At 40.9% G+C, this 25732-nt stretch overlaps 2 protein-coding genes across 3 annotated transcripts in view; one reads left to right on the top strand and one right to left on the bottom strand.

The window, feature by feature from the left end:
• Window positions 1-14859, bottom strand: part of INTS14 (integrator complex subunit 14) — a 30764-nt gene extending 15905 nt beyond the window's left edge. Inside the window, exons 1-7 of one of the 2 annotated variants that reach the window (XM_040493006.1) lie at window positions 14768-14859; window positions 10680-10963; window positions 8832-8939; window positions 4707-4862; window positions 3806-3924; window positions 3225-3367; window positions 1152-1244 (exon numbers count right to left, since the gene is read on the bottom strand). In XM_040493006.1, the coding sequence (XP_040348940.1) occupies window positions 1152-1244; window positions 3225-3367; window positions 3806-3924; window positions 4707-4862; window positions 8832-8939; window positions 10680-10901 (841 nt within the window). In that variant the 5' untranslated portion in view covers window positions 10902-10963; window positions 14768-14859. Of the gene's footprint in view, window positions 1-1151; window positions 1245-3224; window positions 3368-3805; window positions 3925-4706; window positions 4863-8831; window positions 8940-10679; window positions 10964-14462 lie in introns of both variants that reach the window. The other variant, XM_040493005.1, reaches the window with a different exon arrangement.
• A 1905-nt stretch (window positions 14860-16764) lies between these two features.
• SLC24A1 (solute carrier family 24 member 1) overlaps window positions 16765-25732 on the top strand; it is a 38731-nt gene continuing 29763 nt past the window's right edge. Inside the window, exon 1 of the mRNA XM_040493015.1 lies at window positions 16765-16891. The gene's annotated coding sequence lies outside the window, so the exon portion shown is untranslated. The remainder of the gene's footprint in view (window positions 16892-25732) is intronic.

Below are 25732 nucleotides of genomic sequence, written 5' to 3' on the forward strand. Positions count from 1 at the left end.
AGACTGAGATTAGCTACAAAACTCCCAGACCCCAATTATACTCCTAGGCTGTTTCTAGCCTTGGAAGGAGAGTATTTGCTTATAAAGGAATATTACTTATAAATTGCTTATATGGGAAGAAATAAGAAAAATTCTTATTCTGGTTTTCTAATATCCATATAAAAACCCATTTTCCCATATTATATGAATTCCATTTATATGGAACATCCAGAATAGGTGAATCTATTGAAACAAAAAGGACATTTACTGGTTACCTGGGCTTGAGGGATATGGGAAGCTAGGGGTTGACAGCTAAAAGGTTCCTTTTATGGTCGTGAAATTAAAACAGCAGAACCAGTTTCTTAGTATATTAGGCAACATTCAATTTTTATATAAAAAAATTTTTAAGCTTATTTATTTTTTGAGAGAGAGAGAGAGAGAGAGCATGCGCATGTGAGTGGAGGGAGAGGCAGAGAGAGGAGAGAGAGAATCCTAAGCAGGTTCTATGCTGTCAGCATGAAGCCTAACATGGGGCTTAAACCCATGAACAGTGAGATCCTGACCTAAGCCGAAATCAAGAGTCAGACACTTAACTGACTGAGCCACCCAGGTGCCCAAGATGTTCCTTTTTTTTTTTTTTTTTTTCCTTAAATGTGTGTTTTTGAGAGAATGTGAGTAGGGAAGGGGTAGAGAAAGAAGGGGACAAAGGATCCAAAGCGGGTCTGGCACTGACAGCAGACAGCCTGATGTAGGGCTCAAACTCACCAACCATGAGATCATAACCTGAGCCAAAGTCAGATGCTAAAATGACTGAGCTACCCAGGCCCCCATTCCATTTTTAAAAAATCCAATTCAGTAGGGGTGCCTGGGTGGCTCAGTTGGTTAAGCATATGACTTTCGATTTCAGCTCAGGTCACAATCTCACGGTTTGTGAGTTTGAGCCCCACATCAGGCTGTGCACTGACAGTGTGGAGCCTGCTTGGGACTTTCCCACTCTGTCTGCCCCTACCCTGCTCATGCGCTTTCTCTCTCTCTCTCTCTCTCTCTCAAAACAAATACATAAACATTAAAAAATTAAAAAAAACAACCCGATCCAATAACTATTCCTTTGCCCCAATTCTTCAGATCATAAGGTGCTTCATCTTTATAACCAGAATAGGAAAAGAACTCACCTTTGTTAAGTGCTATTGGTAGGACCAGATGTCTGGACAGAACTGGGGGACTAGAAATATCAGCTATATCAATAAATCCCACTATTTCCAAATCTGAAAAAAAATGGAATCAACACAATTAATTCATGCTATAGGGAAGTACATTATTTTCTACGTACTAGATTTCACAAATACAGTACTTAGGTGAGGAATTCAGATGCGCTGACTAGGAATGTTATTAGAAGTTTCTCTGGATGATTCATAATTTGCATTTTAAATAGCTGAAGAAATAATACTACATGCCTTTCATTTAATGATTTAAGTTATAAGACAAATCAGCTAGACTTTATTTTTATGAGGCTAGGTCCCCAGCCAAGACGAAAGCTTCAAGGTTGAATCCCTGTTTAGTCAGGGATGCTCTGGTCAGCAGGGGGCATCACAGTGTAGCACGTCCACCAAGCCACAGTCGCAGGAGGAACTGCCATTCCTGGGACAGTAAAACTATCATTAAAAACATTTCTGTGAGAAAGAAATATATTATCTATAAACCCAAGGTAGCAGTATAACCATGACAATGATTGCTTTATAGAAGCTGTATTAAAGACCATGGGTATTTGTTGAAAACCTAATAGGTAAAAAATGAAAGTTTTATCCCAAAGTACTTTTTTTTTAAGTTTATTTTCTGATTATATAAATAGAAAAACTTGGAAAAACACTAAAAATTGTAAAGAAGAAAAGTCAGTCGTTCTTCACCGTCAAAGGAAACCTCTCTTAATATTTTATTGAATTGCTTTTCAAGTCTTTCTTCTAGGCACAGACATACCTATATTCTCAAACGATTTTTTAAAAAAATCAGAGTCACAGTGAGTACGTTGTACTTCAAACACACCAGGAAATCTGCTTCTCTGGAGAGTTGTTGTCATTACCTTCTTCAGCTTAGTAACAAATGAATCAGCATAAAGCAGTCACATATTTTTCATTTGAGTAGCACAAGGCCTGCATTTTAAAGTAGCTTAAAAGGAGTATAAGCTATGGACAAAGATCTTGGACCAAAAGTTTATATGGAAAAGAAAAGACCAATTGAAAGGTACTTATCAAAAGAGATGGGAGGGAGTAGAATCTAGATGGTCTGAAGGCAACAAAACACTTGACACAGCTTAACACAGTGTAGGAGCCACAGTGAGAGAGAGGGATGCCCTACTTCCAGACAGCCAGGAGCTTAAAGACACAAAAAATAAAAAGCCTTTGCACAGCCCTTCACTCTCAAGACTCCTTCAAATCTATACACCCATGAGTGAAATGAACATTTACTGTGCACTTAATTTTAATCATTTGTTGACTGAGCAATTATCTAGTAAACACCTATAAGCATCAGATACTGTGCTAGGCACTGAAGGGAGGACAATGATGATATAACATGCACCCACCACCTCGAGGGGTACACCTACCAATAGGAGACAACTCTCCTCTCCACTCTTGTTAGGTTTGATTCACTTTGCCAATCTCAGCTAAGCACAGCACTATCAGCACGAACCAGGTAAAAGCAGTAGCACATCTCTTCCTTTTAGTCATAATATAAGCACCAGGGCTAAAGGGGTACAGTATATCAGAGCAGAGACCTCAGAGAGACCATGATTCATCTAAAGATTTCCATGCACCTAGGCAATCAGAATTAGAGGAAGTGATCTGTCCAGCATCACACAGGAAGAACCACACAGCCAAGTTTAGAAGCTAGCTCTTCACAGATGATCTTAATTATGATGCTAATCAATCTTAGTATCTCTTAAGAATTACTTCAAGGATATCATCACTAGTAAATCTGGTCATGATTTCTAACTCTATTTAATTTGTGGGCTATAGTTATCTAGGATTGGAGATTAATTCATGACCTCACCATGAAAGATTACCAGCCTGCCACCCCTTAGGCAATGCTTCCTCCCACCCAAAATATACATACTGGTGATGACAACAGCACCCTGGTATGAGAACTTACATTTCTTTTCAATCCTCTTGGATAGAGAAGAGTAGAAGTCAGAAGTTACAAGAAAGTAAGGATGACAGAAGAACTAAGAAGGAAGTTAAAAAACACATTACCTGTGTTGATGACTTTAGGAATGGGATCAATTTCCTCATCTACAACAAAAGGCTCTGGTCTGGGGAAGACTTGCACATCAGCGGTTAGATGGCCGCACTTGAGAACAGCATGGAAAGGCGTATATGCTAGATCTATTAGTTTTCTAGAATATGAGGATTAATTGTTATTAGAAGAGTAATATGATACATATTTTTTCATGTAATTTTTTCAAGATGCTGTTTATTTTCCCTTCAAGTTGATTCCAAAACTATGATCTGACCATTTGTGAAATAGAACAAAGTCTGACACTTTTGGTGAGCAAATTTCAATCCTGAATAGCCCAAAAGCAAATTAATCTTTTGAAACTGCTGAGTCGTTGTAAGGAGGTCAATATCTATAGACATCACTGATTCAGTCATGCCTAATTTAAAAGGGAATGAACTTTAAAAAATCACTACTACCATTAATTTTTACCTGACAATTGTGCAACTCGGGCAAAATAAAATAACAATTAGAAATAATGAAACAGATCTTATAGTGGAATATCAAATTATAACAACAGATTGTAAGAAAGCAAAAAAAGCTCAAAGGATATACTCACCCAAACATAGACTGTACATTTTTCAAGCACAGGGGGCCATCAATAGTAAAAATCTGCCCTTCGCCATTGTTTAAATCTATGAGACGTTCAAGGCAATCCAAAGAATCAGTACTCTGAAGCTACAAGGCAAAACAGATGACCCTTGTAAAGTGGCACACAATGACAGATTATTATCAGCACACCAAGGTCAAACCCATTACAATAACACAGCCAATAAGTAATAGAAATGATTTTTTTAACAATGTGAGAGAAAAATAACTATAACAATTTTGATTCAAGGTTACTAAGAGGAATGTTATATAAAATGATACCAGGAGAGCTATTTCATTCAGAAAGTTTTACAAAGATTCTCAGAAGTGACCACAGTTGGTATTTACAGTCTCTTTCCTCCAAGGCATTTCTAACATCTTTTGGTGAGAACCATCATTATCTACATTCTACAGACAGAAAAACTGAGGTGAAGAAAGGTTAACTAACTTTCCCAAAGAAATGAGAAAAGCAGGAAGTAGAGTTTAATAAAACATGTATCAGTAGTGTTACTTTACTGAAAAAGTTCAAGCACACTTCTGTCAACATTTCTGGTGGAATGGACATAAGAATTCCTAAACGAGAGAAATGTCTTAACACCAAAACGAACATTTTGACTTTTAGGCATCTGAAGAATCTCTGTGGGAAGTAGGACAAACAACAAGTCCAGCTATGTTTCCCGAGATGGGCAACCTCTAAACCTCCAAAGAGCATTACAGACCTAGAGTCTTTTCATATATAATTTAGTGACCAGCCTCAGCTGAAACCAATGGAGTTCAATGCTATAGTATACACAATATTACTATTAATGGAATATACTAAAAAATAAAATCCTAAGACGTATCTAACCAAACTAAAAAGAACTTGGTATTACCTCCTCCAAATTTGCCATGCACATGATGTATAACTTAGATGGGAAAGGAAAAGGTAGTGGAAACCTGTTGCTCTCGCTTCGTTGACTGTGAGTAGCTAGGGAATGCCGCAGTGACCCTCTACCAATGCCAAGACAGCCATCTGTCACCAGAACAACCTGTTTGCAAAGTGTGAGAGGAGGTTTGTACATGAAATAACATATTTATTTAAAGCAGTCTCATTTAGCAATGTTTTCATTTCTCCCTAATTGCACCTACACTGAAAACCCCATCTCTTCAGGGAGATAAGCAAGAAGGTAAATAAATCTCAAAAACATTTTGTCAAGTGAAAGATGACACAATGTAGGACTCTATTTATATGAAGTTCTAGTACAGATGCAACAAAGCTAAGATAAATCAAACATGAGACTTCAGGTATAGGCGGATAATGACTAGAAAGGGGGTTGAGGAAACTTTGTTGGATAACGGAAATGTTCTAGATCTATACTGGAATAGTGGTTACATAGGTGTATGCATCTGTCAAAACTCAGGGAACTACGTGCTTAAGATCTATGCATTTTACTGTATTTTATATAATTAAACATAAAAACTAGTACCTACCTATGAATACTTAAAATCATATAATCAATTCTTACTTAATTGTATTAAAACTAGAACTCGATCTCTTAGCTAAGGGGTGGGCCCCTATGGCACTGGACATCAAGAATGACATGAGGATCTATTTTACATGGACCTAGGAAATCTGAACCTTGACACTATTTTCAGAGATGTTAAACTCTACCTGGTCAATTAAAAAGACCAGTGTTTCAGGGGTGCCTGGGTGGCTCAGTCAGTTAAGTATCCGACTTCAGCTCATATCACGATCTCGTGGCTCGTGGGCTCAAGCCCCGTGTTGAGTTCTGTGCTGACAGCTCAGAGCTTGAAGCCTACTTCAGATTCTGTCTCTCTCTCTCTCTCTCTCAAAAAATAAATAAACGTTAAAAATATTTTTTTTAAATGACAACTGTTTTAAAAATGTATTCATAAAAGCCATTTAACCAGACATGTATAAGACCTTTAAAATACATTCTTAATCAACCTGCAATTTGAAAAAGCCTTCCAACTATACCAACAATAGACAGTGGTTACAAATCATTTTCCTCATTGCTTCAGAGACCCTACAGGGTGGTAGACTTTCCAAGCATTCCAGAGGAGGACTGTTTTGGCTTTTCCTATTCTAGACTTGTACTTGATAAAACAGCCATTAAAGCAGTATTAGGTGACTGCAACCATGTGAAGTACCAAGATTGGCCCTTGTTTCTAAAGCCCAAGAATGCTCAATGGCAGTCTCCTGGAGGGATGTCATCTTTTGGGAAGATAGTTTATTACAAGGCAATGTCCTCTTCTATGAACAAATGCTATATAATGATTTACTTCTGCCCCTACTTTTTTCAGATGCTTTGTGATAGTGGAAATATTTCATGTAATATCAAAATGAGACAGACTTCACTGAGATAATGAAGACATAGTCCAGCTGTCTAAAACCTTGGTTAATAAAACTCCATGTTAAAACAAATCTATATGATAGCAACGGATTATAAAAACAATCACTAATAACTTCCACACCTAGCACACTGTTTTGGACCTGATTCACTCCAAAACTCATCAAACAAATCTAAGTGGATCCAGGCCTAGCCCCATGACCTCAGGGTACAGTACATCTCAAATTCAGATTCTTCCTTTTGCAAAGGAAGAAAAAATATTAAAAGGCAGAAGTCTGCATGGTACACAAGATCTTGCTTGTTACATATTTTCTGAATTTCTTCTCTAAAATGACTGAAGTAGCAAAGGAAACTGTGCTACCAGTTAGCTTCTAGTTCAGAAGATACTGACAACAAAATTTCATTTATTCAGTATATTGTTAGGACATTAGAAATTCTGTATGCACAGATTTACCAAATAAATGTTTATGAAGGTGCCAAATATGTTTATTTCTGAAAATAAACTGATCTAAAGGCATTTATGGCATTTGCTAAAGCGATTTAACCTTTAGTAGCAGCTCAGGGTCTTCATTAACCCATGAGTTCATACTCTGTAAAACAGGGTGGTTTGACAGTAAGAAAAAAAACCCAAAAACCAAAAAAAAAGTTGGGTTCATTAGACAGACTTCACACGCAATAAAACTCATCCTTCTTAGTATACAGTTCTAGGAATTCCAACAACTGCCTTTAGTGAGCAACGACTTCTACAATCAAGATAAAGGCTAGTTCTGTCCTGTCACTTTCCATTCTCCCTTGTGCTTCATTTAAGTCAATCCCCTAACCCATCCCTCACCCCCAGGCAACCACAATCTTAAAAAATAAATACCAGTTATGCCATTGACACTACTAAAGAATCCATGTTTGACCATATAATAAAAAATCATATGCTATGGCACACTGCCTGTTTTCATAAATAAAATTTTATTGCAACACAGGCTTTTCATTTATTTACTTTTTATCTATGGTTGCTTTCATGCCATGACAGTGGAAATGAGTTGTCGTCACAGACATCTGCAACATCTAAAATATAGAAAAAGCTTGTTGGGGTGCCTGGGTGGCTCAGTTGGTTAAGTGTCCAACTCTTGATTTCAGCTCAGGTCATGATCTCATGGTTTGTGAGACAGCCCTGCAAAGCCTGCTTGGGATTCTCTCTCTCCCTCTCTCTCTGCCTCTCCCCAGCTCATGCTTGCTCATGTGTGTGCATGCGCTCTCTTAAATAAATAAAGTTAAAAAAAAAAAAAGAGAAAAAGAAAAAGCTTGCTGACTCCTGTTGTAGATTACTATAATTTTTCTGTTAGTGTTTTTTTGTTTTCTCCTTTAAAATATGGTACCACTTCTTGGGGCGCCTGGGTGGCGCAGTCGGTTAAGCGTCCGACTTCAGCCAGGTCACGATCTCGCGGTCCATGAGTTCGAGCCCCGCGTCAGGCTCTGGGCTGATGGCTCAGAGCCTGGAGCCTGTTTCTGATTCTGTGTCTCCCTCTCTCTCTGCCCCTCCCCCGTTCATGCTCTGTCTCTCTCTGTCCCAAAAATAAATAAACGTTGAAAAAAAAAAATTAAAAAAAAATAAAAAATAAAAATAAATAAAATATGGTACCATTTCTCAAAGCACAAGCATATTTGTCGTTGTATTTTTTTGTTTTTGTTTTGTGTTTTTGTTTTGTGCTTCACAGATATTACAGTTTTTACAAATCGAAGGTCTGTGGCAACCCTGCACTAAGCAAGTTTATCGGTGCCATTTTTCTAATAGTATTTGCTCACTTCGTGTCTCTGTGCCACATTTTGGTAATTCTTGCAATATTTTAAACTTTTTCATCATTGCTATCTTTGTTATGGTGATCTGTGTCAGTGATTACAACTTTCAGTTGACATCATTTTAGCAATATTTTTAAATTAAGATATGTACTTTTTTTTAGACATAATGCTATTATACACTAAATAGACTACAGTATAGTATAAACAATTTTATACATACTGGGAAAGCAAAAACTTCATGTGACTCACTTTACTGCAATATTAGCTTTATTCTGGTAGTCTGGACCGAACCCACAGTATCTGTGAGGTATGTCTGTACCTAATATTTATAGCAAACTTCCAATTCTCTTTTCATCTTAATACTCTGTTCTGATTTGATGCTAATGTGGACCCTGCTGTGGACTCTAAGTAAAGGGCAACAGATATATGACATTCATACTCCCTCCATTTTTAGACAACTCAGTTGAGATGGTTAAGTTTGCTAAACAAATGCTACAGTGAGATAATGAAGACAGAGTATAATGTACTGATGTTTATAATTGTATCATTCAAAATTATAATTACCCCTTCTAGGAAGTGTTCTAAAATTCAACTGTGAGCACTTCGTGTTTTATACAAACAATATTGGTTTGCAATAAGCCAATTTACTAGGAGAATGCTTTCCTCAAGGCATAATTTTGCTGTTTTCTGAGCATGGTAGTGTTGACTTAGTGCCTTCTTTTAAAAAGATACCAATCGTGTATAATGTAGTTTATAGAAATTACAATGCATGCTGTGTCAGAGCCTAAAGAAAATCAAAGCACCTCAGTGGTTAATGGTTTTAACTTAGGGCAATGAAAAAGAATTGATCATTACCTGGCAAGGAATTGCGCCACCCCATTCTTGCTGAACAATATTGCAAACACCAACTAATGCAGATTCCAAGCAGGTTTTATCATAATCATCCATATTACTTAGTGCTTCCTAATTGAATAAAAGATAAAATTGCTCATTATTCTTTACTGTCTTAACCTGTTATTAGAAAACAACATAAACCATTCAAATCATGAATGTTACACAGGGGACATTGTGTTTCTGAGAGCCCAAAAGCATAGTTTCTCAAAGCAAAATGGTAAGACAGGCTTCCTCAACCACAAAGGACAATTAAAACAGCTTCCCCTTATTCTATTCTCTTATCAAGTATGAGTGAACAATCCACCAAGTTCATAGCTTTGTAAGGGAACCCTGAAGAAAGTAACTAAAATGAAGAACTTTTAAACACACCGAAAAAAATGACAAAAATTGAGTAGTAACTATATCCTAAACATCAACCTAGGCACTTTACATGCATTTAATTATCACAACACTGTAAGGTACAGATTATTAACCTATTTTTAAAATGAGGAAACTGAGGTACAGATTGATGAGGTAACTTTCCTAGGTCACATGCCTAGAGGTGGCAGAGTTTAGATTTAAACCCACTTAATTGGACTCTAGGGCTCCTGGTCTTAATCACTACTATGAACAACTTAGATAGTAATTCTCTAAATTTCAAAACTACTGAACATCCATTTATAATAGTTTATACTCATTTATAATAAATCCAGTGCAGGGGTGCTGGGGTGGCTCAATCAGTTAAGCGTCTGACCTTTGATGGTGGCTCAGGTCATGATGTGGTTGTGGAATCAAGCCCCAGGTTGAGCCCTGTGTTGAGCTCCGTGCTGAGCTCATGCTCGCTCCCTCTCTATCTCAAAATAAATAAACTTAAAAAAAAAAAATCCAGTGCAATTTTTAAAAAGCTTTTAGGTAACATTAAGAAAGTGACATAATAAAAGCAATGATTTAACAAAATGTTATTACTTATATTAAAAAAAAATCAAATTACACCGATCCTGGATTTCTAACCTACCCAGCATTTATTAACTATTTTCTTTTCTTTTATTGATTGATTTTGAGAGAGAGAGAGCACACGCACGCATGCACATGAGCAGAAGGAGACAGAGAGAATCCCAAGAAAGCTTCAAGCCCAGTGCATAGCCCAACATAGGGCTCAATCTCACAACCCTGAGATCATGACCTGAGCCAAAATCAAGAGTCAGAAGCTTAACGAACAGAGCAACCCAAGTGCCCCTAAACTGTTTTAATTCAACACTTATTGACTATAAGCAAGGCACTATGCAAGGTACTGCTGGAAATATGATTTAGAGATGTTGTCAGAAAGTAAATTTTCTGGCATTTCACAGACATCTTTTGAACTGACACCTAACAATTAAGGTTTAAAAATTATACTTTCTTGCCATCTGTAAATCAAAGCTATTTACTGGAGAGGAAATACAATTTTGAATTACTCTAGAATAAAGGTTTTTATAAGAAGGGCCATTTTTCAACTACTTGGTTTATAGGAAAATAGAAAATAATCAAGAATTGCACCTAAAGACCTTGAATTTTAGAAAATGGGGCACTACATCTTCACATGCTCTCCTTTCCACAGAAAAATTCCAGAAAACTGAGAGAAGAAAATAAAGTAACAACTCACAGCTCGAACTCATAGCTCTACCAAAGGCATAAGGCTTACAGTTTATGAATCTTTGTTTTACAGATATTTTATCTATAAAATTAACATTAAATAATCCCAAATTCTAAATATTCAGCCCAATATGGTAACACTGTTTTCCTCCCTAAAAATTTGAGCCTTGGATTGCAAACACTTATTCCTTTTTGTACCTGAAGTGTGTTGTAATCTCTTGTGAAGGGAACCATCAGCTCCCAGAGTGATGAAAAAACCACCAGGGCTGTAAACTCGAGCTTATAATTTGTGGCCATGTGCTCAAACAGCATCGTCAAACCATGGGCGGCTAGGTGCTTGCGTTGATATTCTTCAGACCCCTCAATAGACACAGGTCGGGTCATGGAAAGGGATACGTCCATTACCACCACTGTTGGCATGATGAAAGTGATCCCAGTGTTCCCAGTCAGAGTGCAAACACACAGCTACGAACAGAAAAATGCTGTAGAAAATAAACATGATTAGGTCTCACATGTCACAGAGAGAAAAAGGTTTTTTGTTTTTTGTTTTTACCCCACCATAATTTTAACCAAACTTTGCAGAAATGGGTGAAGGCAAACCACATTTAAGTTGAGGTGAAGGCAAATCTGTGGAGAGTTCAATGGGAAGGAAGCAAGCAGCTTAGTTCCCTGTGAGGAAGACTCCTAGAATCACCCACTAAATGGCCATAAATCAAGGACCACATAAGTATTTTTCTTGTTTTTAATTAATTTATTTATTTTTAGAGACAGAGAGGCACACATGGTGGGGGGAAGGCCCGAGAGAGGGGGAGAGAGAAAATCCCAGGCAGGCTCCACACTGTCAGCACAGAGACAGATACATGGCTCAAACTCACAAACCATGAGATCATGACCTGAGCCAAAGTCAGATGGTCAACTGACTGAGCCACCCAGGGGCCCCGGGCATTATTACTATCTTAATGAATACAGCAGTATTTGTATATGTGTTTATTTAATTATCGTGTTGCTTGGTGCCCTTTTTTTATTAAAATGAATGCAAAATACAAAAATGAAAGGGTTAGAAGAGTCATAATCCAAATCAGACAAAGCTGGAAATCATTAACTATTACAAAAGCAACACCCTCAGTAGTATGCACTGTACATAAATCAGGCAACAGTACTTTAATTGAAGGAAAAGAACAAAATTAAAGAATGTGAATGACAGCTGGCATTATCTCATGAAATTGTGTATAAAAGTCAATATGCAGAATAAATGGAGAAAACATTTCTATTCTCAAAAATAAAGAACATAGTTCATAGATATACAGACCTGTTCATGGGGACACAGCTTGCTGCTACTGTTACTAAGCAAACTACATTCTATTGACATAATCAAATCTTGTATAGCTATAAATAAAAGACACATATGTAAATATGAAAAATATTTACACAAAATACCAGTAACTGAGAAAAGCAGGTCATAGCATTCTATGTATATACTGATTACAACTTCATAAAAATTATACTGCATATACAATTAGGGAACACACTGGATGGATAATACTCATTAAAAAGTCATCAGTTTCTTTTTTAGAACTTTCTTTAAACACACTTAACAGTAGCCAGGCTGCTTGTTTCATTAAAATATCCAACTGCTAATGTGTGATATTCTAAAATTCCATTTCTACATAGGCTGCTGGGAACTTAGAACATACTGGTTCAGGGAAGCAATGTTATAAATGGGAGTCAGGGACTCAAGTAGGAAAAGCCTTTTTACCACATAGTGGCCCGAGATACATTTCAAATACAGTAATGCCTCATGTATCTAACATCAATAAAGATTAAATGAGAGATATAAATTACTTTTCCAGACTCCTCAAGATTCTAAAATGTTGGGGCACCTGGGTGGCTCAGTCAGTTAAGCGTCCAACTTCAGCTCAGGACATGATCTGTGGTTCAGGGGTTTAAGCCCCGAGTGGGCTCCATGCTGACAGTGCAGAGCCTGCTTGGGATTCTCTCTCTCTCTCTCTCTCTCTCTCTCTCTCTCTCTCTCTCTGCCCCTCACTGACTCATGCTTTCTCTTTCTCTCAAAATAAATAAATAAATAAATAAACTTAAAAAAAATTCCAAAATGTGTCACCATTTTGATAGACAAAATTAAAATGTGTATCTTTCTTCTCTGCCTCATTAAACACTGTGTGCTGAACATAATTTATCTCTTATGATGACTTGGCATCACCCGTCTAAACACCAATACTGCCTAACACCCTGGTACTCTGATAGGTTTCTTTACACCAACATTCCCCCAAGTACGTGCTGCGGAACACTGTTCTGGAGAAATGCTCCAAGAAAAATGAGTTCCGGCCTTATTAAAGATGTTGAAAAGTACCAGCGCAAAGAATTCAGTTTAATTTGCTAACCCTGTGTTTCCCATTTTACCTTTTTCTACATAATTATCATTAAGGTCTCAAAAAACAGGGCTTATATAGAACATACACAGAAACAATGCCTTAAGAAAAAAAAAAAGAAACAATGTCTTATATTCAAGGTATCCAGGCTGTTGTGGTTTGTTTTGGTGTCTTTTTATAATTAATTTTTAGCCTATAAGTTTGCATTCTACTTTCCTCAGTAATCCCCTGTAATCATCCTCCTCTTTCTAATTTGCTGCTTCTTGGCTACTATGGGCTGGAAAGTCAGGTAATCAAGCTTGTTAAAACTGCGTCCAAAGTCAAGCTGGCTCTCAGAGTCTGTGGGTTTCTTCTCGTATCAAATGTATGGGCTTAGGTGTGTCAACTTGGTAATATTTCACCTCCTCAGTCTTTTTTATTTCCTTTCTGGGTCTTAGCTGTGTTGTTCAAAAGGTGAGGTCCTGTACAATATCGGTTCAACTATACTACATTAGGCCATAAATTCAATAAAAGGGCACTGCCCACCAATGGTCTCCTCGGAACCTATCACAGTAACTGGCACATAGTGTGAGCTAGACAAATGTTTCATAATGACTACCCCTCATCATCAGATGTAACATTAATTCTTTGGCAAAACACATGATAAATTTTAACTCTGGACACTAGGAACACATTTCCTTCTCTCCTCATTCAATCAGAGATACTAGGGACACCTAAGCCTCTTCCCACAAGTAGAATCTCATGGGTAGACCTATTCATGCATAGAGACCTACCTGTTACTGAAAGTTAGGGATTATGGGAAGTACTTCCTCAACTCTTAGAGGAAACTGAGAAACAGGCTACAAAGATTTAGATCAGGTACACGAAAGCATCTCTATCCCACGAAATCGGTTGTAACACCGCACTGGGCGACCACGGCTGGCAGTCCTGCCTTCTCTGCGAACACCTCGAGTGCTGGCTCTTTCTCCTTACTGATGCATGTGTGTCCATCCACCTTCTTAATAGTGGCAATGTCATGGGAAACCATTTTAGTACCCAGGTTGTAAGCACAGAAGTAAAAGAGGGAACTGCATGTTCTTGAAGGATGATTCACTCAATCTAGCCCCGATTAAAAAAAAAAAAAAAAAATTCCTGCCCACCACAGTCCAGCAATTTTGTGAGAACGCGAAGCATTTCTCACTTGGGCTAATGCTCACCTCCCCGCCCCACCCCCGCCTTTCCCCATAAGTACTGTTTACATACAAGGCTAAAGACAACTGTAGGTCTCCTTTCTCAAGGTCAGTCTACTGCTGAGAATAGACCCTAGCCACCTGATTTGGCCTTAGGGCCAAGTCACAGAAGTACACATTTGCAATTCTTCCCAGCAGGTGACAATTGGCTCCTTCGTAAAGAAATGGTTCTCAGCAGTTTTGATTCCACTCGGATTTCTAGGCGCCCGCCCATTCACGTTCGGGTCCTCACCTACCCTCAGGTTTCTGAGTCAGCCTGACTTCCCTTGCCCTGAGGTTCTCAGATACAACTTCATCTCGAAACCTTCAGCCTGGAAATACAGCACGCCTGCATTTGAATCGCAGCTGGAGGGGTGTATTTTTACCTTAAAATCAGCCCAAAACAAAATTTTTGATCGGGAAGTCTCTCATGGGTAGAGGGGACGAACAGGGCCCAGGGAAGGGCCGAAATCGTGGTGTTTACGCGCGGCCGACGACCCCGAGCGGCGGAGCGAGGGGAACCCGGGAGCAGACGCCGCGAAGCAGGGCCCGGAACTGGTGCCGCAGAGACCGCGCGGGGCGGCGGAAAGGCCGGGCGCTGGCTCCGGGTGGCTCCTCACCCCTGACCCCTACTCCTGCAGCTCCAACAAGAAACGAAGGACGGCCCGAGACCGCAGCCGCCTCCACTCACCCCGCGCCCATCGCCGGCGCAGTCCGTCCGCGTAAACTTTCCGCCCGTGCACCACGGCCGGAACTATAGTGCCGCGCTACAGAAGGGAAGCCTGCGCCAGACGGCTCACGGGGTTGGGGCGGGGCTTTAAGGCCTGAGGGGCAGGACTCTGGCGCAGTTGGGCCGCTAGGGGGCGCGCCTTCATCTCTCCTTCCCTCCCCGTCCTTTCTCTGGCGCTTCCCTTTTTACCCCTGGCCTCCTGGCCTCCTGGCCACCTGCCCACCTGCCCACCTGCCCACCTGCCCACCTCCTCCCCTTTCTGGTAACTCTGAGCTCTTCACACTCCTCTCGCCTCACGCACCTAGGCCCGTTGGTGCACCAGCCTCTCCCTCGCTGGCACTTGTTCCTCGTCGCCCGCACTCTTCAGCCCCCTCAGTCAATATCCTACGAACCAGTTGACAGTATCCTCTCCAAACTATTTTTTAACTGCAATTCCTAACGGCTAAGCACATTTTTTTTTTTTTTTTTTTTTTTTTTTTAGCTGACCTGAGCCAGTTTACAAGTCAAGACTTTCTCTCTTGGTCTCCTCAGCGTGAGACTCACCTTATCCCCCCACCCCCACTCCTTCTTTAAGGGAAGGGGGGGGCGAGGGGGCGGGGGGAAGGTTCAGTGGGCTCTCCCTACAATGCCAGGCGCATTGCACTTAAACTTACCCGTGAGGCACCATGAGCCCTCGCCTGCCTCACCTCTGGCCGCCTGGTGTCCTACAGCAACCTGTGGGCCAGGTCTAGCCACGTAGGGAGCCAGGAAATGCCAGCTAGAAATAGGCCTGAATGGATGCCATCAGGCCGTGGGTAGATGTGGTTCAAAAAATCATGTTGTACCACACAGGTTACAAGTGAGAACAGAAAAAGGCCTCTGCCTCTTTCTTTTAGTTGGTGGAATGGGGTGAATTGGGGCAGGGGTGGGAGGAGTGGAGGTTGAGTCCAGGAGGGAGGATGCTTTGAACTGAACCACCCAGTCTGTCTGACTTTTCACAGCTTGTTCTGTGGGAGAGTACAGGGTCCAGTTGATGGGGTTTGGGGAGATGGGGGTTCTGAGCTGACGGCCAAGAAAGAATTCTTGAAGATATCTTTGGTGCAAAAAAGGTGATTTTCTTAAAGCATGGGGACAGGGTTGTGGGCAGAAAGAACTGCACTGTGGTTGTGAAGAGTGACTTGTTATACACTATGGGGCTGGGAGAGGTGAGGTCAAGAGGAAGTTTCTTTTTTAAAAAAATTATTTTAATGTTTATTTATTTTTGCGAGATGGAGAGACAGAGCATGAGTGGGGGAGGGGCAGAGAGAGAGGGAGACACAGAATCCAAATCAGGCTTCAGGCTCCGAGCTGTCAGCACAGAGCCCAACATGGGGCTCGAACTCACAGACTGTGAGATCATGCCCTGAGCCAAAGTCAGATGCTTAACATTTAACCAACTGAGCCACCCAGGTGCCCCAAGAGGACTCACAGATTACTGGAGGCCTATCTCTTGTCAAGCTAAAATTGTTTTTCCCTCTAGCAAAGTATTAACATTAAGACAGTAGGGAGTTCCTGGAGTTCTACTCTGCCTGCCTCAAGTATATGTCGATGCCTGCAGGTTATAAGGAAATTTAATTTTACCTGCCATTGCCTTTTTGACTTTGTTCCCCCTATCACTATGGAGGGGTGATGTTGGGGCTCCAGGAAACTGAGTCTATAGTTTACTGGAGATTAGGTTATTGATAAGATTGCCTTTTCTTTGTAATTTACTAAGATATTTGTATACTGATGGAGACCCTATCAGTTTAACCATTTGTTTTCTGTCCTTTCCTTTGTCCTTGGGCAGCCAGGAGTGCCTGAGGAATATCACACATTTGTCACCTGTAGGGGGAGGGTATGCTAGCTTGTACTTTGCCCTCAGCCTGCCTTATGGTCCCTCATCACATTTGCTTATAGTTCTTTCTTCTTCTTCTATCCAAGGTGGCAGAAGAGGAGTCAGTCCCTGGGAATGTCCCTGCCAGCACCAAGGCCCAAACACCTACAGACTGTCCTTTTTGTTTCAGAACTTCTTTCCCCAACTTGGCCAGCCTCACTGTCTCAAAACCTTACAATGCTTGAGCATAATGAGTAAGTAAGGCTGCTTTCTGATTACTTAGTCACCATTTCTTTTTTTATTTTTTTAAATGTTTATTTATTTTTAAGCGAGAGAGAGGGAGGGGAGGGGCAGAGAGAGAGAGAGGGAGACACAGAATCTGAAACAGGCTCCAGGCTCCCATCTGTCAGCACAGAGCCCAATGTGGGGCTCAAACTCTGAACGGTGAGATCATGACCTGAGCCGAAGTCGGATGCTTAGCCAACTGAACCACACAGGCACCCCTACTTAGTCACAATTTCTAACTTTTTCCCTAGTGGGAAGGATGTGGCCCAGAATATATGGGCAAGGGAGTCGTCTAGTTACACTTAAAGTGGTGATGACTCAGCCATAGGGTCGCTGTTCTCCTGGTAGTTCCAGCTCAGCTCCACGGACTGATTCGTTACCTTCCTCAGTCCTAAAGCTTACGTTTATTAGTTTGCTGATGGTTGATCAGATTTTGGTAATCTAGTTCTGAATACAGACTTTCAGGAGACTAGGGAAGCAAAAGGGCGATTTACTAAAATTGAATGGTAAAAGATAGACCTACCAAGGGGGCTGCGTCACTTAAGGCAACTGTTGAGTGCTTTTGTTTTTATTTTTAAATTCTTAGCAGAATCCCATTAAAAACTGGAAAATTGTTCAGTGATTATAAAAAAAGAGAACATCAACACAAAGAGTTAGAAGGTCTTACAGGAGATGTCTTTCAAGCTGTAGCTGGCTAATGAATTTCTTTGTCCCACTCCAGAGATCCTCATTTGCATGTTTCCACACACACATTAAAGAGAATCAATAAACAACTTCCTTTGCATAATCTATCATCCTTTCATTTTTAATTAATTAATTTTTTTTTTTTTGCCATAAAACAGTGGACTGCTGTCAACAGAGGCTTTAAAAGTCAGAGTGGCAAAGTAAAGGTTAGTGACAGAACCACTCATAGGTGCTAGATACTCGGGCTCAGAGGGAGGTTCAGATATCCACCATTGTAGCACCATTCAGAATATTTTCACTGCTCTAAAAATCCTGTGTTCTGCCTTTTTATCCCTCCCTCTAGCCTGATTCCCAGTGACCACTAATCGTTTTAATGTCTCCACAGTTCTGCCTTTCCCTGGGTGTTGTAGAGTTGCAGTCCTGTAGTATGTAGCCTTTTCACATTGGCTGTTTTTGCTTAGCAATACTTGGTTGCTTCCAAGTTTGGGCAATTATGAATAAGGCTGCTATAAACATCATTGTGCAGGTTTTGCGTGGACATACGTTTTTCAATTCATTTGAATAAATACCAAGGAAAGAGATTGCTGGGTCGTATGATGAGAGTATGTTTAGTTTTGTGAAAAACCACCAAACTGTGTTGAAGTGGCTGTGCTATTTTGCATTCCTAGCAGCAATGAATGAGAGTTTCTGCGGCTCCACATTCTCAGCAGCATTTGGTGGTGTCACTGTTCTTGATTTTGGCCATTCTAATAGGCGTGTAGTTCTATCTCATTGTTTTAATTTGTAATTCACTAATGATATATGAGGTCGAACATATTTTCATGTGCTTACTTTCCATCTGTATATCTTCTTTGGTGAAGGTCTGTTCAGGTTTTTTGCACATTTTAAAATCAGATTGTTTCTTTTCTTTGAATTGTAAGTGTTGTTGTGTGTGTATTTTTGATAACACTTGTCAGATATGTGTTTTGCAAATATTTTCTGCCAGTCTGTGGCTTGCCTTTGCATTCTCTTGACAGTGAGGGACTTAAAGAAAACCACAATAATTACAATATCCTTATAAAATTTAAAATAATGAACAATAAGGCCCTAATATCGTCAAATGCCCAGTCAGTTTTCAAATATCCAGGTGTCTCATAAATATCATAAATTTGGGGGCACAGGGTGTGGCTCAGTCGGTTGAGCATCCAGCTCTGGATTTTGGCTCAGGTCATGATCCCAGGGTTGTGGTATCCAGCCCCAAGTCAGGCTCAGTGCTGAGCATGGAGTCTGCTTGGGATCTTCTCTCTCTTCCCCTCCCTCTCTCATGCTCTGACACTCTCTCTCAATGATAAAATAATAAACATTAAAAAAATAAATTTTACTTTTTTTACACTTTGGTTGCTTGAGTCAGGATCCAAGTATGATCCAGACATTGCAATCCCTGAAGTCTCTGATCATCTATAGGTTTCTCCCTCCCTCCATGTCTTTTTTCTCTTGCAAAGTATTTGATGAAGAAACCATAACATTCTCTCTTTTTTTTATTTTTTTATTTTTTTTTCAACGTTTATTTATTTTTGGGACAGAGAGAGACAGAGCATGAACGGGGGAGAGGCAGAGAGAGAGGGAGACACAGAATCGGAAACAGGCTCCAGGCTCTGAGCCATCAGCCCAGAGCCTGACGCGGGGCTCGAACTCACGGACCGCGAGATCGTGACCTGGCTGAAGTCGGACGCTTAACCGACTGCGCCACCCAGGCGCCCCAACATTCTCTCTTTTAATTGCTCTCAATCCTTCCTTCCACAACATTTGAGAAAATCACAAAGTTTCTCTCTATTCTAAAATCATAGAAAGACTCACTGAACAAAGAAGGGATTTCATACAATTCCAATTCCAATTAACTTCATCTGTGCTCTGCAAATAGGGGTGAGCCTTGGTTGCCAAGGGTCTGGCATGTGACACCAAGTATGCACTTGTGGAAAGAAGATAGGAAGGAAGGAGGAGATTATTTGGGGGAAAAAATCAAAGGGGAAAGCAGAGAAAATTTGATACTACATTTGTCTAAGAAAGTAGAATTGCACTTCTTTATTTGGGATACCTTCTCCTTTGAGAAGTGTTACAAAACTCTAAATTGTTAAAGACTCCTCATGATCTGGGTCTGCATCTATCTTGCCGGGCTCACCCTCACCCTCTTAAAACTTTGGTAGCATCTTATAAAAAGATATGCAATATCACTCATCATCAGGGAAATACAAATCAAAACCACAATGAGATACCACCTCACACCCGTCAGAATGGCTAAAATTAACAACTCAGGCAACAACAGATGTTGGCGAGGATGCAGAGAAAGAGGAACCCTTTTGCATTGATGGTGGGAATGCAAACTGGTGCAACCACTCTGGAAAATAGTATGGAGGTTCCTCAAAAAATTAAAAATAGAACTGCCCTATGACCCAACAATTGCACTACTAGGTATTATATCCAAAGGATACAAAAATGCTGATTCAAAGGGGACACATGCACCCCAATGTTTATAGCAGTGCTATCGACAATAGCCAGAGTATGGAAAGCGCCCAAATGTGCATCGACATTCCACAATGGAATATTACTCAGCAATCAAAAAGAATGAAATCTTGCCATTTGCAACAATATGAATGGAACTAGAATGTATTATGCTAAGCAAAATAAATCAGTCAGAGAAAGACAAATATGATATGATTTTACTCATATGTGGAATTTAAGAAACAAAACATGAACATAGGGGAAGGGAAGGAATAATAAGATAAAAACAGAGATGGAAACAAACATAAGAGACTCTTAACTTCAGAGAACAAACTTAGGGTTGCTGGTGGGGTATTGGGTCAGGGGATGGGCTAAATGAGCACTGGGCATTAAGGAGGGCCCTTGTTGGGATGAGCACTGGGTGTTATATGTAAGTGATGAATCACTAAATTCTATTCCTGAAATCATCATTACACTATATGTTAACTAACTTGGATTTAAATGAAAAAAAAAAACCCACTTTGGTAGCATCTTTCAGTGAAAAAGCAGATAAAGCAAAACAAAACTTCTTTATTATAAAAGTAATTCATTTATAAAGGGAAAAGAATTCAAACAGTTTTAAAATATATAAAGTGAAAAATAACTGTTTCCCTTCCTGAAAGTAACCATATGTATCTCCCTGCCTCAAGGGTGGTTCCAACCACTGGCTTTAAGGCATGAAATATCAGAGAATTTTTTGTTTGGTTTTGTTCATTCTGTAACTACTGATAACAAAAGTACAGCCATTCATACATACTTTTTGCAACTTTGTCTATATTTGTGTGTAACGTGTGTTTATGTATGTATATATGCACATATAGATAATAGTATGAAATATATAATACTTTAAAATTGTTAAAGTTTGTTTATTTATTTAAGTATTCTCTCCACCAAACGTGGGGCTCGAACTCATGACCCCAAGATCAAGAGTCACGTGCTCCTCTGAGCCAGCCAGGTGCCCCAGGTATATAATATTTTTAAACTAAATGCAGGGGCGCCTGGGTGGCGCAGTCGGTTAAGCGTCCGACTTCAGCCAGGTCACGATCTCGCGGTCCGTGAGTTCGAGCCCCGTGTCAGGCTCGCATCAGGCTCTGGGCTGATGGCTCAGAGCCTGGAGCCTGTTTCTGATTCTGTGTCTCCCTCTCTCTCTGCCCCTCCCCCGTTCATGCTCTGTCTCTCTCTGTCCCAAAAATAAATAAACGTTGAAAAAAAAATTAGAAACTAAATGCAGTAATGTTATATATACTGTTTTACGTCTTGTTTTTATTATTTCTCGTTCATTAGTATATCTTAGGCATCATCTTCCTTCCTTTGAACTGCTATATAATTGATTACTGGGAAGATATGACACCATTTATGTAATCAGTTTTCCACTGACATTTAGATAGCTTTCCATTTCTGCTCTTACAAGCATTGCCTTGTAGACCATTGTGGGGGCTTTTCCTCTGACTGAAGTGGAGAAGCACTGAAAAGTTTGGAGTAGAACAGGGACATGATCTAACTTATAGTTTAACAAGGTCTCATGTGCTACTGTACCAGATTGACACACACTTCATCAGCACTGGATAATACATTTTTAAGTCTTTGTCAACTGATAAGAAAAGTACAATCTCACCATTGCTTCATTTGGTATTCCTCTGTGGGTTTTTTTTTTTTTAAGTTTATTTATTTTTGAGAGAGAGAGAGAGAAAGAGCACAAGCAAGGGAGGGGCAGAGAGAGGGAGACACAGAATCCAAAGCAGGCTCCAGGCTGTCAGCACAGAGCCTGATGCAGGACTTGAACCCATGACCTGTGGGATCATGACCTGAGCTGAAGTCAGAAGCTTAACTGACTGAGCCACCCAACAACCCCCAGTTGGTATTCCTTTGTAAAATCAGATTGACAGTGAGTTTTTTTCTTAATTTTTTTAAAACATTTATTTATTTTTGAGACAGAGAGAGACAGTGTGAGTGGGGAAGGGGCAGAGAGAGGGAGATACAGAATCTGAAGCAGGCTCCAGGCTCTGAGCTGTCAGCACAGAGCCTGATGCGGGGCTTGAACTCACAAAGAGTGAGATCATGACCTGAGCTGAAATCAAACGCCCAACTGACTGAGCCACCCAGGCGCCCCAGATTGACAGTGAGTTTTACTTAATAGGCTGTTTCTCATTTGCTCAGTGGGGAGTTGTTAATCAGACTGGTGCTGTGTGGGTTCCTGTATGGCCACATTGAAGCCCTCTGATAGTGCCTGTCTGACTTCTCCTCTAGACCCCAGGCTCGTCCAGATGGGTCCTTGAGAAGGCCCAAGCCCTGACTCTGAACCACTACTAACCTGAAGTGTCACCACCTGCAAACTCCCTGCCTCAGGTAGGGCCCCAGCCACTGGTTTAAGGAGATGAAGTATTACACAGTGTTATGGGATGTTTTGGGACTTATTTTGCTTATTCCCACAGTGACAGCTGTGTGGTCATTTTTTGACCTCTTATACACAGTATTATATAAACAATTAAAACAATATAAACAAAAGGTCTTGGGCTGTGACACAGTTCAGTACCTGACAGATCCAAGTGCTGTTCCACAGGTTCCCACTGGACCTCTTACATCACCCCCACAGGTTTTATAAATGAGAAAGCTGACTTTGAGAGACCTTAGGAGACTTGCTCCTGTTCTGGCTTGTTCCTTTATCAGATGTTGTAAAGTAGTACCTGTAAGTCAAATTTGGCCCATTTCGTTTACATTTTAATATTTTAAAATTGCTTTACGTTGGAATGCCTATTGCTGGGTCATTCACTCTCTGTCCAGACACAGGCCTCATTACTCTCCACTGACTTTGAATAGAACTAATGTAACTTAATTTTATCCACCCAGGCACCAAAGGCATTTGATTTTGCAACCCCTGCCCAATCTTGTCTACTTTCCACTCTGAAACTGTTGGGTCAATAGCAGCTCCCGATGTAGCCCAGAAATAAACCAGCTTCAGCCAGAAACCCTCCACATCAGGCAAAAAATCCCATTCCCTCTTCCTCCTGTTCTAAAAGAACCACAGGAAAAGCCCTGAGATGCAGAGGGAAAGGAAAGGCCTCTGTGCTGTGCTGTCCAGTCTCTAAACCCTGCCTTCCTCGGTCCCTGATGTTACTATGAAGGGCAGAGCCAGAATGGCCGTATCTGTCCTGCCACCCTGTTCCAGGGAGAGTATCAAATGAGGCAGCTTTGTAGAACAAAGTATATCAATTTTTCTTCCTCAGCGGTCATGGTCTTTTTCCAGCACTTTGTCTCTAAAAGGACATAAACCTGGGGCGCCTGGGTGGCGCAGTCGGTTAAGCGTCCGACTTCAGCCAGGTCACGATCTCGCGGTCCGTGAGTTCGAGCCCCGCGTCAGGCTCTGGGCTGATGGCTCGGAGCCTGGAGCCTGTTTCCGATTCTGTGTCTCCCTCTCTCTCTGCCCCTCCCCCGTTCATGCTCTGTCTCTCTCTGTCCCAAAAATAAATAAACGTTAAATGCAGGGTAAGCTTTTCTAATAAAAAAAATAAATAAATAAATAATAAAATAAAAGGACATAAACCTATGTGAGTGGACATTTCCTCTGCACCCTCCTGAGCTCATGCGTAGCTCAGGTACCCTATCCCAGAGCATCTGCTCACTGGGATGTACTTTTTCATTCCATCAATAAATATACAGCCCACTGTCCTGGGCTCTGGGGATTGATTCAGTCATGAATAAGACAGGCAGGGTCCCTGTCCTCCTCTTAGAGCCATTAACTAGTAAGAGATTCAGAATGCTAATCAGGTGATCACACTTAGTACACAGTACAGTGTTGTCACAGTGGAATGCATGGGGACCGGCTGCCCCCCTAGCAGCCTATGATCTCCGGAAGAAGAATAACAACAGTACCAGACACTGTTGACGTGTTTTCCATATCGATTTACTTGATCTTCGTAACAGGCCTACCAAGCAGGTAGTGTCATTATCACCCTCATTTTACAGGGGAAGAGATTGCCCAAATTCACCGTGCCAGGACAGACAATGCTTCCACTCTTGGTTGAGCAGCAAACTTTTCTACAGCCTGGTGAATTTCCAAATGTGCCATAACCCCATGAGAACAAGACAGAAGGAACCAGATTCACCCCCCAGCAAGTGAGATTTAGGTTGGACACTAGAAAGAACTCCTTGGCAACAGTTAGTTATAAGTATATGAGAAAAATTGGGGCGCCTGGGTGGCTCATTTGGTAGATCCGCTGACTCTTGATTTCTGCTCAGGTCATGATCACAAGGTCGTGTGATCAAGCACCGTGTAGGGCTCCAGGCTGAGCGTGGAGCTTACTTAAGATTCTCTCTCTCTCTCCCTCCGTCCCTCTCCCCTGCTTTCTCTCTCTCTCTCTCTCTCTCTCTCTCTCTCTCTCAAAAAATAAATAAATACATAAAGCTTATGAGAAAAGGAATTCCTTTTCTGGGAATTTGCTTTTTTGAATTTTCTGTATGGCATAAATAACATTGTAAAAAATAGAGGAATTAATCTAGAAAAAAAAAGATCTCTCAAAATTCCACCTGTGAATTGGGTTCCTTTGTTCATCTTTCCAGGCCGCATGGAGACTGTGAGCTGGTGTGGGAGGAGAAGTAACTATATCCGGGGCTGCTTGCAGCAGCCTGAAGGCAAGGATGTGCTAACTAGCAGAGGTCAGCCCCCATCTCTCTGCTTCCACAGGGGGCAGGCACCCCTGTGTGTTTCAGCAGGGGAAGCTGGCTACCTTCTGACTCTGACAGGCCACTCTGGATAAAGTAGGGCAGGGGTGAGGCTGTGAGGGATTACCTGCTTTTTCAGATGAGAACAATCAAAACTGCATGCTCTCTAGTCCCCGGGGGAAACAGGGAGGGAGAAAGGAGCAATCAGCAATCCAGCAAAGCTAGGTGAATGATTAAAATGGCTTCCAGGTCAATGGGTAGGGTCATAAGTCCCCATTGCTTCACCCCACCTTCACTTCAGCAGCTCCAGCCATGAGCTGGAGGCATAATTCCTTGGGTATCTTGGGATGTCCCAGCTTGTTCTGGGGAGTTCTGTCAGTGCCCTCTCCCCCAAGGATTTCCCTCTGGCCTAATAAAATATTTTTTATGTGTGAAATACTTTAAGGTAGTTTGAAGTATTTTCCCCACATTCTCTCATATTTTACCTTATTTTTAAAGTTTATTTATTGAGAGAGAGAGAGAGAGAGAGAGAGAGAATGGTGGGGGAGGGGCAGAGAGAGAGACACAGAGAGAGACACAGAGAGAGACAGAGAGAGAGAGAGAGAGAGAGAATCCCAAGCAGGCTCCTCACTGCCAGCCCAGAGCCGGACTCAGTGCTTGAACCCATGAACTGTGAGATCATGACCGGAGCCTAAGCCGGATGCTTAACCGACTAAGCCACCCAGGGGCCCCTCTCATATTTTTAAATAAACTTGATTTCTTAGAGCAGTCTTAGGTTCACAGTGAAATTGAGCAGATACTCCCTAATTTTTAATTTTGATTCTCACGTCCACCCTACAAATAGAAGGGGTATTATCTCCACATTTACGTTACATTTAGACTCACAGTAACAGAGCCTGGTGTTAACTGAGGTCTTCTGATCTCTTAAGCCCCAGGTACTTTCTCTTGGT

This window comes from Herpailurus yagouaroundi, unplaced genomic scaffold (assembly GCF_014898765.1).
Source record: "Herpailurus yagouaroundi ecotype Mexico unplaced genomic scaffold, PumYag 184, whole genome shotgun sequence".
NCBI classification, from domain to species: Eukaryota; Metazoa; Chordata; class Mammalia; order Carnivora; family Felidae; genus Herpailurus; species Herpailurus yagouaroundi.